General features: G+C 39.9%; 1 protein-coding gene across 1 annotated transcript in view; it reads left to right on the top strand.

Moving 5' to 3' along the window:
* Positions 1–12,811, top strand: part of sned1 (sushi, nidogen and EGF-like domains 1) — a 127,099-nt gene that overhangs the window by 97,026 nt on the left and 17,262 nt on the right. Inside the window, 6 exon segments of the mRNA XM_062038678.1 lie at positions 5–111; positions 2,795–3,073; positions 9,184–9,292; positions 9,358–9,440; positions 11,131–11,229; positions 11,353–11,463. Of these exon segments, the coding sequence (XP_061894662.1) occupies positions 5–111; positions 2,795–3,073; positions 9,184–9,292; positions 9,358–9,440; positions 11,131–11,229; positions 11,353–11,463 (788 nt within the window).

The following is a 12,811-nucleotide window of genomic DNA, read 5'->3' as shown; positions in this document are numbered from 1 at the left end:
GCAGTTCTTTGCTTCCTGCTCACATGTACTCAGTGGACGTGTTGACTCAAAGTGGACTTGATGACTTCCCCTCCACCAGTCACCCTGCAGGGCCTCTGCACTTCTGGACAAGTATGTTACTTTTGTAAACATGTAAACAAGTATTTGTAAACATTTAAACAAGTATGTTACTTTTGTAAACATTTAAACAATTATGGTACTTTTGTAAACATGTAAACAAGTATGTTACTTTTGTCCAAACAAGTATGTTACTTTTGTCCAAACAAGTATGTTACTTTTGTCTAAACAAATATGTTACTTTTGTAAACATCTAAACAAGTATGTCACTTTTGTAAACAAATACGTTACTTTTGTAAACATGTAAACAAGTATGTTACTTGTGTCTTAACAATGATGTTACTTTTTTCTAAACAAGTATGTCACTTTTGTAAACAAATACGTTACTTGTGTAAACATGTAAACAAGTATGTTACTTGTGTCTAAACAAGTATGTTACTTTTTCTAAACAAGTATGTTACTTTTGTAAACATCTAAACAAGTATGTCACTTTTGTAAACAAATATGTTACTTTTGTAATCATGTAAACAAGTATGTTACTTTTGTAAACATCTAAACAAGTATGTCACTTTTGTAAACAAATATGTTACTTTTGTAAACATCTAAACAAGTATGTCACTTTTGTAAACAAATATGTTACTTTTGTATACATGTAAACAAGTATGTTACTTTTGTCTAAACAAGTATGTTACTTTTGTAAACATCTAAACAAGTATGTTACTTTTGTCTAAACAAATATGTTACTTTTGTAAACATCTAAACAAGTATGTCACTTTTGTAAACAAATACGTTACTTTTGTAAACATGTAAACAAGTATGTTACCTGTGTCTAAACAAGTATGTTACTTTTTTCTAAACAAGTATGTTACCTTTGTAAACATCTAAACAAGTATGTTACTTTTGTAAACAAATATGTTACTTTTGTAATCATGTAAACAAGTATGTTACTTTTGTAAACATCTAAACAAGTATGTCACTTTTGTAAACAAATATGTTACTTTTGTAAACATGTAAACAAGTATGTTACTTGTGTCTAAACAAGTATGTTATTTTTGTCTAAACAAGTATGTTACTTTTGTAAACATCTAAACAAGTATGTCACTTTTGTAAACAAATATGTTACTTTTGTAAACATCTAAACAAGTATGTTACTTTTGTAAACATCTAAACCGGTATGTTACTTTTGTAAACATCTAAACAAGTATGTTACTTTTGTAAACATCTAAACAAGTATGTTACTTTTGTAAACATCTAAACCGGTATGTTACTTTTGTAAACATCTAAACAAGTATGTTACTTTTGTAACCATCTAAACATGTATGTTACTTTTGTAAACATCTAAACCGGTATGTTACTTTTGTAACCATCTAAACAAGTGTGTTACTTTTGTAAACATCTACTGTAAACCGGTATGTTACTTTTGTAAACATCTAAACAAGTATGTTACTTTTGTAAACAAATATGTTACTTTTGTAAACATCTAAACAAGTATGTTACTTTTGTAAACAAATATGTTACTTTTGTAAACATCTAAACAAGTATGTTACTTTTGTAAACAAATATGTTACTTTTGTAAACATCTAAACATGTATGTTACTTTTGTAAACATCTAAACCGGTATGTTACTTTTGTAACCATCTAAACAAGTATGTTACTTTTGTAAACATCTACTGTAAACCGGTATGTTACTTTTGTAAACATCTAAACAAGTATGTTACTTTTGTAAACAAATATGTTACTTTTGTAAACATCTAAACAAGTATGTTACTTTTGTAAACATCTAAACAAGTATGTTACTTTTGTAAACATCTAAACAAGTATGTTACTTTTGTAAACATCTAAACCGGTATGTTACTTTTGTAAACAAGTATGTAACTTTTGTAAACATCTAAACAAGTATGTTACTTGTATAAACATCTGAATAAGTATGTTACTTTTGTAAACATCTAAACACATATGTTATTTTTGTAAACCTCTACTTTTGTAAACAAGTATGTTACTTTTGTAGACATCCAAACATGTATGTTACTTTTGTAAACAAGCATGTTACTTTCTTAAACATTTAAACGAGTATGTTGCTTTTGTAAACATCTAAACAAGTATGTTACTTTTGTAAACATCTAAACCGGTATGTTACTTTTGTAAACAAGTATGTTACTTTTGTAAACATCTAAACAAGTATGTTACTTGTGTAAACATCTAAATAAGTATGTTACTTTTGTAAACGTCTAAACATGTATGTTACTTTTGTAAACATCTACTTGTGTGAACAAGTATGTTACTTTTGTAAACATCCAAACAAGTATGTTACTTTTGTAAAAATGTAAACAAGTATGTTACTTTTGTAAAAATGTAAACAAGTATGTTACTTTTGTAAACATTTAAACAAGTATGTTACTTTTGTAAACATCCAAACAAGTATGGTACTTTTGTAAACATCCAAACAAGTATGGTACTTTTGTAAACATCCAAACAAGTATGGTACTTTTGTAAACATCCAAACAAGTATGTTACTTTTGTAAACATCCAAACAAGTATGGTACTTTTGTAAACATCCAAACAAGTATGTTACTTTTGTAAACATCCAAACAAGTATGTTACTTTTGTAAACATCCAAACAAGTATGTTACTTTTGTAAACTTGTGAATGACAAATATAAACTAAAGGGTTCACATTACGATCATTTCCTGCTTCAAAGGTGTTGTTTCCATGACGACCTATTAACATGTCCCCTCAGGGCCCCTCCCCCCACAGAACCTCTCCCTGTCCCAGGTGACCACCAACTGGGCTCAGGTCACGTGGAGTCCAGACCCGGGGCACCTGCCAGACGGCTTTGTGGTCAACGTGACCCGGGGTCTGACCACCAGGAGCCGCTTCCTGCCCGGCGGCCTGCTGGGGTCCTACACCCTGCGCGAGCTGACCCCGGGTCAGCACTACCGCCTGGCCCTCACCGCCGTCAAGACCACGGGACAGGAGCAGGTCCACAGCAAGCCTCAGCACCTGGACTTCACCACCTGTGAGTGTGGAGGACACTCATTAAACACATGAGGAGTGGCAGGTCAAAGGTGCCGCACAAGCGACCTTTGACCTGCCACTCCAACATCCTCCTGACACCAGTGTTTCTATCCCAATACTTTTGTCTGAACAGGACACTCCTTCTTGTTAGTGAGTGCTCATCTCACTCAGAGGATCTTTGACTATTGTCTGGAGTAGATGCATTAGTAGTGAGTGCTCCTCTCACTCAGAGGATCTTTGACTATTGTCTGGAGTAGATGCATTAGTAGTGAGTGCTCATCTCACTCAGAGGATCTTTGACTATTGTCTGGAGTAGTTGCATTAGTAGTGAGTGCTCCTCTCACTCAGAGGATCTTTGACTATTGTCTGGAGTAGATGCATTAGTAGTGAGTGCTCCTCTCACTCAGAGGATCTTTGACTATTGTCTGGAGTAGATGCATTAGTAGTGAGTGCTCCTCTCACTCAGAGGATCTTTGACTATTGTCTGGAGTAGATGCATTAGTAGTGAGTGCTCCTCTCACTCAGAGGATCTTTGACTATTGTCTGGAGTAGATGCATTAGTAGTGAGTGCTCCTCTCACTCAGAGGATCTTTGACTATTGTCTGGAGTAGATGCATTAGTAGTGAGTGCTCCTCTAACTCAGAGGATCTTTGACTATTGTCTGGAGTAGATGCATTAGTAGTGAGTGCTCCTCTAACTCAGAGGATCTTTGACTATTGTCTGGAGTAGATGCATTAGTAGTGAGTGCTCCTCTCACTCAGAGGATCTTTGACTATTGTCTGGAGTAGATGCATTAGTAGTGAGTGCCACTCTAACTCAGAGGATCTTTGACTATTGTCTGGAGTAGATGCATTAGTAGTGAGTGCTCCTCTAACTCAGAGGATCTTTGACTATTGTCTGGAGTAGTTGCATTAGTAGTGAGTGCTCCTCTCACTCAGAGGATCTTTGACTATTGTCTGGAGTAGATGCATTAGTAGTGAGTGCTCCTCTCACTCAGAGGATCTTTGACTATTGTCTGGAGTAGATGCATTAGTAGTGAGTGCTCCTCTAACTCAGAGGATCTTTGACTATTGTCTGGAGTAGATGCATTAGTAGTGAGTGCTCCTCTCACTCAGAGGATCTTTGACTATTGTCTGGAGTAGATGCATTAGTAGTGAGTGCTCCTCTAACTCAGAGGATCTTTGACTATTGTCTGGAGTAGATGCATTAGTAGTGAGTGCTCCTCTCACTCAGAGGATCTTTGACTATTGTCTGGAGTAGATGCATTAGTAGTGAGTGCTCCTCTAACTCAGAGGATCTTTGACTATTGTCTGGAGTAGATGCATTAGTAGTGAGTGCTCCTCTAACTCAGAGGATCTTTGACTATTGTCTGGAGTAGATGCATTAGTAGTGAGTGCTCCTCTCACTCAGAGGATCTTTGACTATTGTCTGGAGTAGATGCATTAGTAGTGAGTGCTCCTCTAACTCAGAGGATCTTTGACTATTGTCTGGAGTAGATGCATTAGTAGTGAGTGCTCCTGTCACATATGGTGGTTGAGAGGATCTTTGACCAGCATCTTTCTTGCAGATTCTTACACAACAAGGCGCTCCTGTCACATAGAGGATCTTTGATTAGTGTCTTTGCATTAAATGGCACAGCACTCTGTCACATAGAGGATCTTTGATTAAAAACTTTGTCTTAAATGTCACATAGAGGATCTTTAATTAGTGTCTTTGCATTAAACGGCACAGCACTCTGTCACATAGAGGATCTCTGATTAACAACTTTGTCTTAAATGTCACATAGAGGATCTTTGATCAGTGTCTTTGCCTTAGACGGCACAGCACTCTGTCACATAGAGGATCTTTGATTAACAACTTTGTCTTAAATGTCACATAGAGGATCTTTGATTAGTGTCTTTGCCTTAGACGGCACAGCACTCTGTCACATAGAGGATCTTTGGTTAACAACTTTGTCCTAAATGTCACATAGAGGATCTTTGATTAGCGTCTTTGCCTTTAACTGCACAGTGCTCCTGTGTCGTAGAGGATCTTTGACGAGTGTCTTTGGCTTTAACTGCACAGGGCTCCTGTCACATAGAGGATCTTTGCTTAGTGATGTTGTCTTAAATGTCACCGGGCTCCTGTCCCATAGAGGATCTTTGATTAGTGACTTTGTCTTAAGTGTCACAGTGCTCCTGTCACATAGAGGATCTTTGACAAGCATCTTTGCCTTAAACATAACTGTGCTCCTGTCACATAGAGGATCTTTGACGAGTGTCTTTGGCTTTAACTGCACAGGGCTTCTGTCACATAGAGGATCTTTGATTAGTGACTTTGTCTTAAATGTCACCAGGCTCCTGTCCCATAGAGGATCTTTGATTAGTGACTTTGTCTTAAGTGTCACAGTGCTCCTGTCACATAGAGGATCTTTGACAAGCATCTTTGCCTTAAACATAACTGTGCTCCTGTCACATAGAGGATCTTTGACGAGTGTATTTGGCTTTAACTGCACAGGGCTTCTGTCACATAGAGGATCTTTGATTAGTGACTTTGTCTTAAATGTCACCAGGCTCCTGTCCCATAGAGGATCTTTGATTAGTGACACAGTCTTAAGTGTCACAGTGCTCCTGTCACATAGAGGATCTTTGACGAGCATCTTTGCCTTAAACATAACTGTGCTCCTGTCTCATAGAGGGTCTTTGACGAGTGTCTTTGGCTTTAACTGCACAGGGCTTCTGTCACATAGAGGATCTTTGATTAGTGACTCTGTCTTGAATGTCACCGGGCTCCTGTCTCATAGAGGATCTTTTATTAGTGACTTTGTCTTAAATGTCACAGTGCTCCTGTCACATAGAGGATCTTTGATTAGTGACTTTGTCTTAAATGTCACAGTGCTCCTGTCACATAGAGAATCTTTGACAAGCATCTTTGCCTTAAACATAACATAGTGGATCTTTGGCTCCTGTCACATGCTGGAGACTAGAGGATCTTTGACTGGCATCTTTTCATTAAACAGCACAGTGGTCCCGTCATTTAGAGGATCTTTGACTGGCATCTTTCCATTAAACAGCACGGGGGTCCCGACATATAAAGGATCTTTGACTGGCATCTTTCTATTAAACAGCACAGGGGTCCCGTCATATAGAGGATCTTTGACTAGCATCTTTCCATTAAACAGCACAGTGGTCTCATCACATAGAGGATCTTTGACTAGCATCTTTCCATTAAACAGCACAGTGGTCCCGTCAGATAGAGGATCTTTGACTAGCATCTTTCCATTAAACAGCACGGGGGTCCCGACATATAAAGGATCTTTGACTGGCATCTTTCTATTAAACAGCACAGGGGTCCCGTCATATAGAGGATCTTTGACTAGCATCTTTCCATTAAACAGCACAGTGGTCTCATCACATAGAGGATCTTTGACTAGCATCTTTCCATTAAACAGCACAGTGGTCCCGTCAGATAGAGGATCTTTGACTAGCATCTTTCCATTAAACAGCACAGGGGTCCCGTCATATAGAGGATCTTTGACTAGCATCTTTCCATTAAACAGCACAGGGGTCCTGTCATGTAGAGGATCTTTGACTAGCATCTTTCCATTAAACAGCACAGTGGTCCCGTCAGATAGAGGATCTTTTACCAGCATCTTTCCATTAAACAGCACAGGGGTCCTGTCATATAGAGGATCTTTGACTAGTATCTTTCCATTAAACAGCACAGGGGTCCCGTCATATAGAGGATCTTTGACTAGCATCTTTCCATTAAACAGCACAGTGGTCCTGTCATATAGAGGATCTTTGACTATCATCTTTCCATTAAACAGCACAGGGGTCCTGTCATATAGAGGATCTTTGACTATCATCTTTCCATTAAACAGCACAGGGGTCCTGTCATATAGAGGATCTTTGACTAGCATCTTTCCATTAAACAGCACAGTGGTCCTGTCATTTAGAGGATCTTTGACTAGCATCTTTCCATTAAACAGCACAGGGGTCCTGTCATTTAGAGGATCTTTGACTAGCATCTTTCCATTAAACAGCACAGTGGTCCTGTCATTTAGAGCACATATGTCAGAGTCAAGGCCCGCGGGCCATATCCGGCCCGCGAGAAGGTTTTTTACGGCCCTTGGGATGATCTTGATTTATTATTAGAACCGGCCCGCAGACCGCAGATCTTTTACACGCACCAAGCGGATGCCGGTCCAAGGTTCCGAAAGGGGGCGAGCGGCCCGCCGGGACGCGCCTGCCGGCCGAAGGGCTGCAGCCCGGCCGTCAGTCGCGGAGCCCGCCGTGCCACGCGCGCCAAGGGGGCGGGCCGAAACCCGGCCCCGAGGCCCTGAGACTTCTGCTTTGTTTCCCCAAACCGCGCGTCACCGCCGGGCCCGCACCACCGTCGGGCTGCAGCCCGAGCGTCGGTGGCGGAACCCGTCATGTGCCGCGCGCGCCAAGCGGAGCGGGGGGGTCAAGCGGGCCGAAACCCGCAGGCCACCCCCTCACCACGAGGCCCTGAGACTTCTGCGTTTGACCCCTACGCGCGGCCCGTCGGGACGCGCCCGCCGTCAAGCCACGAGGGCCAGCCGTCGGGTCGCGGAGCCCGCCGTGCCACGCGCGCCAAGGGGCGGGCCGAAACCAGCGGGGGGTTTCGGGCACCCAACTCGCCTCCCTCCCACGGAGGGAGGAGGGGGGTTTAATGTGAACATTACTGTGCAATCACATATTTAGAGTTTTTACTCAATTCAAGTTTAAAAGTTAAAGTTTAATATTTGTTTTCACTGCATGTTACTTCTCCTTAAACAAAGTGTTGTTTTTGATTTATAGATTTTTGCACTTTATTTTATTGTATTTCAATTTAATTATATTTTAAAAATATTTCAGTTGAGTGGATGATAGAAAATTGCTATTATTGTTTTTTTCTTTGAAGTAAATTTAGCCCACTTTTGCTAAAATAGAAAATATAGGCTACTGATGGTGCCTTGAATACCGGTTTCTTTCATTTAATGTTCATGTTATGGGGATTTTTATATAAAGGAAATTTGTCTTTTGTGTCTGTTGAAAATTAAAGATTACTGACAGAGCCATAAGAAAATATTGCTTTATTTATCTGATCATATTGGAATATATTTGTTAGGTTTTCAGTAGGTTCAATTAGGTTCACTAGACTATATGCGTCATTTAAAAATTTTTCAATGAACATTCGAACAGTCCGGCCCTCGGCTTGTAGCTAAATTTTTTATTTGGCCCTCCGTCCATTTGACTTTGACACCCCTGATTTAGAGGATCTTTGACTAGCATCTTTCCATTAAACAGCACAGGGGTCCCGTCATATAGAGGATCTTTGACTAGCATCTTTCCATTAAACAGCACAGTGATCCTGACTAGTATCTTTCCATTAAACAGCACAGTGGTCCTGTCATATAGAGGATCTTTGACCAGCATCTTTCCATTAAACAGTACAGTGGTCCCGTCATGTAGAGGATCTTTGACTAGCATCTTTCCATTAAACAGCACAGGGGTCCTGTCATATAGAGGATCTTTGACTAGCATCTTTCCATTAAACAGCACAGTGGTCCTGTCATTTAGAGGATCTTTGACTAGCATCTTTCCATTAAACAGCACAGTGATCCTGACTAGTATCTTTCCATTAAACAGCACAGTGGTCCTGTCATATAGAGGATCTTTGACCAGCATCTTTCCATTAAACAGCACAGTGGTCCCGTCATTTAGAGGATCTTTGACTGGCATCTTTCCATTAAACAGCACAGTGGTCTCGTCACATAGAGGATCTTTGACCAGCATCTTTCCAGTAGACCGAGGGTGTCCAAACTTTTTCAGCAAAGGCTGCATACTAAAAAATGTAAATATTTTTATATATTTTAGTCATCTATGTCAAAAGACAAAAACACCAACTGTGCTTCAGCCTTTTTTTTTATGACTTTGTGCTTTTTTTGCGCTCTTTTGTTTTATTTGTAATGTTTTTGATGAGTTTTGTGTGCCCAATGTCCTGAACCCTAGCAAGTCCAAACAGCGGCGGGCCACAAGTGGCCCCTGGGGGCCTGCAGGGGCCCTCACTGCCAATGTCTCCCCTCACTGTGCCATCCCCCTGAACAAGATGTTTCCTCTGGCCCAGTGCCCATGGAGGCCAGGTCTGCAAGGAGAGAGCGACCCGGCGGGACGGGACGAAGGCCCTCTGACACTCAGGAGCCGGTGGGCGGAGCAGAACCGAGGGAGGGGCCAAGGTGCGTCATCCCCAATGAATGAGCCAATGAATGAACCAATGAGCAGTGTTGTGTTGATGTTGCAGGTACACAGAGCTCATAGACAGGAGGAGGAAGATCACCGCCAAGTTCTCACACTTGCCAAGAAAAGTCCTTCGACATCGGAAGAGTTGAGCACCTCGTCTTGCTAAATATTAAGTCTTTCCCCTTCCTATCTTTGATATCGCCCGTTGGTGGGATATCAGCAAAGTATCGCATGATATTGCATGTCAAATGTGCGATATGGGCAGTGTTGACTGAGTTAGCATCAAATGTCCTCTAATCCAGTGGTCCCCAACCGCCCGGTACCGGTCCGCGGACCGATTGGTACAGGACCGCACAAGAAATTTAAAAAAAAAAAATTTTTTTTTTTTTTTTTTTTTTAATGAAATCAACATAAAAAACACAATATATACATTATATATCAATATAGATCAATACAGTCTGCAGGGATACAGTCCGTAAGCACACATGATTGTATTTATGTAAAAAAAAAAAAAAAAAAATTTTTTTTTTTTTTAAATACCCCCCCCCACCGGTCCGTGGGACACATTTTCAAGCGTTGACCGGTCCGCAGCTACAAAAAGGTTGGGGACCACTGCTCTAATCAACACAATTTATTTTATTCATTTACAAAGGAGGATCCGGCAGCTACACAACAGCTAAGCACACAGTACAGTTTTAAATATGCAGGCATGTGATTTTTCCGTCTAAAGTCGGAATTCCGTCTTTTTTAATCTCGGGGGTAAAAAAAATGTTATTATTATTATTTCCTATATTCAAATATGAGTAAACAATACTAAACACGTTTAATTATTTTCATAAATTTATATCCTATTTTGGCGAAAAGAATGAAATGTTTACATTTGGTATTTTGTTAAATACATTTGCAAGGAAAGCTCATGTTAGGGTTGGGCTCTCCGAGAAAGCTAATGTGTGAAGTGAACTGAAGTAATGTGGTAATACTGTAAATAAACTGTAGATAATAACACTGATCAATGTGACACCTGTGGATGTGAAATGAACACAAGATGTAAATATTAGTGACTAAATACTGTTGGGACTGAACCATATACAGCAGTGGTCCCCACTGGACCGATTGGTACCGGGCCGCACAAGAATTAAAAAAAAAAAAAAAAAAAATTTTTTATTTTTATTTTTATTTTTTTATGAAATCAACATAAAAAACACAATATATACATTCTATATCAATATAGATCAATACAGCCTGCAGGGATACAGTCCGTAAGCACACATGATTGTATTTATTTATGTAAAAAAAAAAAAAAAAAAATTTTTTTTTTTTTTTTTAAATACACCCCCCCTCACCGGTCCGTGGGACAAATTTTCAAGCGTTGACCGGTCCGCAGCTACAAAAAGGTTGGGGACCACTGATATACAGTGATTCATTAGGATAATTGGGTTATGTATGTTCTATTAATGATGTTTTCATGTCTTTAAACACTAAAATATTTTCTTCAAATGGTGTTGTCTTTGTTCATTTTAGCATGTTAAATTGGTGAAAAACCAGTAGCTTCGGGGGGCGTTTTTCCCTTGTCTCCCCACTAGGGCACTGGTGGGGGGACCTGGCTGGACCTGGCTGACCCCCGGAAATGTTTTCAGTCTTTTTCATTGTGGTCAAATCACATGCCTGAATATGGGAAGTGTCAAAAACGCAACAGTCACCTGGCAACAGGTGCGATGCCGCAGATGAAAAGCAACACACGGTCCTGACTTGGGACCACATCTGGGCTTTTTGCTGGTCAGCGAAATGGTTTTTCTAAAGCCGACTCCTGACAGGAAGTGTTTTTGCCTCCCAGAGCCCGAGCCGCTGGTTCGCTTGGAGAGGATGGAGGAGACCAGCAACAAAGTCAGTCTGGCGCTGGAGGTCCGAGAGGAGGCTTCCAGACCCGAGCCTGGTAGGTCCTGATGGTCCCAGCCATTTGTATAGTTAGTTTTACTCAGCAGCGTCGCCCTCTGGCAAACGTAGCGTTTCAAAGGTTTGTTTTGGTGGGAGTTGAGCGTATTTTGTTGTCTTTCAGAGTCGGCGCCGGACTGTCGCAGTCGGCCGTGTCTAAACGGCGGAACATGCGGGAACGACTCGCTGCTCTGTCAGTGCACCGCCGGCTTTAAAGGCAGACAGTGTCAACTGTGTACGTTTACACACACACACACACACACGCCATCTTAGCGTTCCTAGCTTCTGTATGCTAACATGTGAACGCTAGCTACATCTTTCTTTGGCTAACTACAGTAAAAGTGTTCTTAAAGCGACAATAGCGTTCTTCGTGCTTGTCTGCTAACTTCAGAACGGTAGCGACATCTTTCTTTGGCTAACTACAGTAAAAGGGTTTTTAAAGCGACCAATGTTAGCATACGTAGCATGTTAGCGTACATCTGCTAACTTGTGAATGTTAACTACATCTTTTTTTGACTAACTACAATAAAAGTGTTTTTAACGTGACAATAGACTAATGTTAGCGTACGTAGCTCCTGTCTGCTAACTTATAATATCTACCTACATCTTTCTTTGGCTAACTTCGGTAAAACCATTCTTAGCTCATTTCTGCTAACTAATGAATGCTAGCTACGTCTTTCTTTGGCTATTGTTGTTGTAAAAAAAGTAACTATTTTATTGGGACAATATACCAATGTTAGCATTCTTAGCTCCAGTCTGCTAATTAGGCAATCCTAGAAACATCTTTCTTTAGCTAACTACAGTAAAAGTGTTTTTAAAGCGACAATAGCATTCTTCGCGCTTGTCTGCTAACTTCAGAACGGTGGCAACATCTTTCTTTGGCTAACTACAATAAAAGTGTTTTTAACGTGACAATAGACTAATGTTAGCGTACGTTGCTCCTGTCTGCTAACTTATAATAGCTACCTACATCTTTATTTGGCTGACTACGGTAAAAGTGACAACAGACCAATTCCAACCATTCTTAGCTCATTTCTGCTAACTAATGAATGCTAGCTACGTCTTTCTTTGGCTATTTTTGTTGTAAAAAAAGTAACTATTTTATTGGGACAATATACCAATGTTAGCATTCTTAGCTCCAGTCTGCTAATTAGGCAATCCTAGAAACATGTTTTTTTAGCTAACTAGAGTAAAAGTGTTTTTAAAGCGACAATAGCATTCTTCGCGCTTGTCTGCTAACTTCAGAACGGTGGCAACATCTTTCTTTGGCTAACTACAATAAAAGTGTTTTTAACGTGACAATAGACTAATGTTAGCATACGTAGCTCCTGTCTGCTAACTTATAATAGCTACCTACATCTTTCTTTGGCTAACTTTGGTAAAACCATTCTTAGCTCATTTCTGCTAACTAATGAATGCTAGCTACGTCTTTCTTTGGCTATTGTTGTTGTAAAAAAAAAGTAACTATTTTATTGGGACAATATACCAATGTTAGCATTCTTAGCTCCAGTCTGCTAATTAGGCAATCCTAGAAACATCTTTTTTTAGCTAACTACAGTAAAAGTGTTTTTAAAGCGACAATA

Source organism: Entelurus aequoreus, linkage group LG27 (genome assembly GCF_033978785.1).
Source record: "Entelurus aequoreus isolate RoL-2023_Sb linkage group LG27, RoL_Eaeq_v1.1, whole genome shotgun sequence".
Lineage (NCBI taxonomy): Eukaryota > Metazoa > Chordata > Actinopteri > Syngnathiformes > Syngnathidae > Entelurus > Entelurus aequoreus.
The sequence above is the reverse complement of the archived record's forward strand: the minus strand, read 5'-3'. Positions and strand labels throughout refer to the sequence as shown.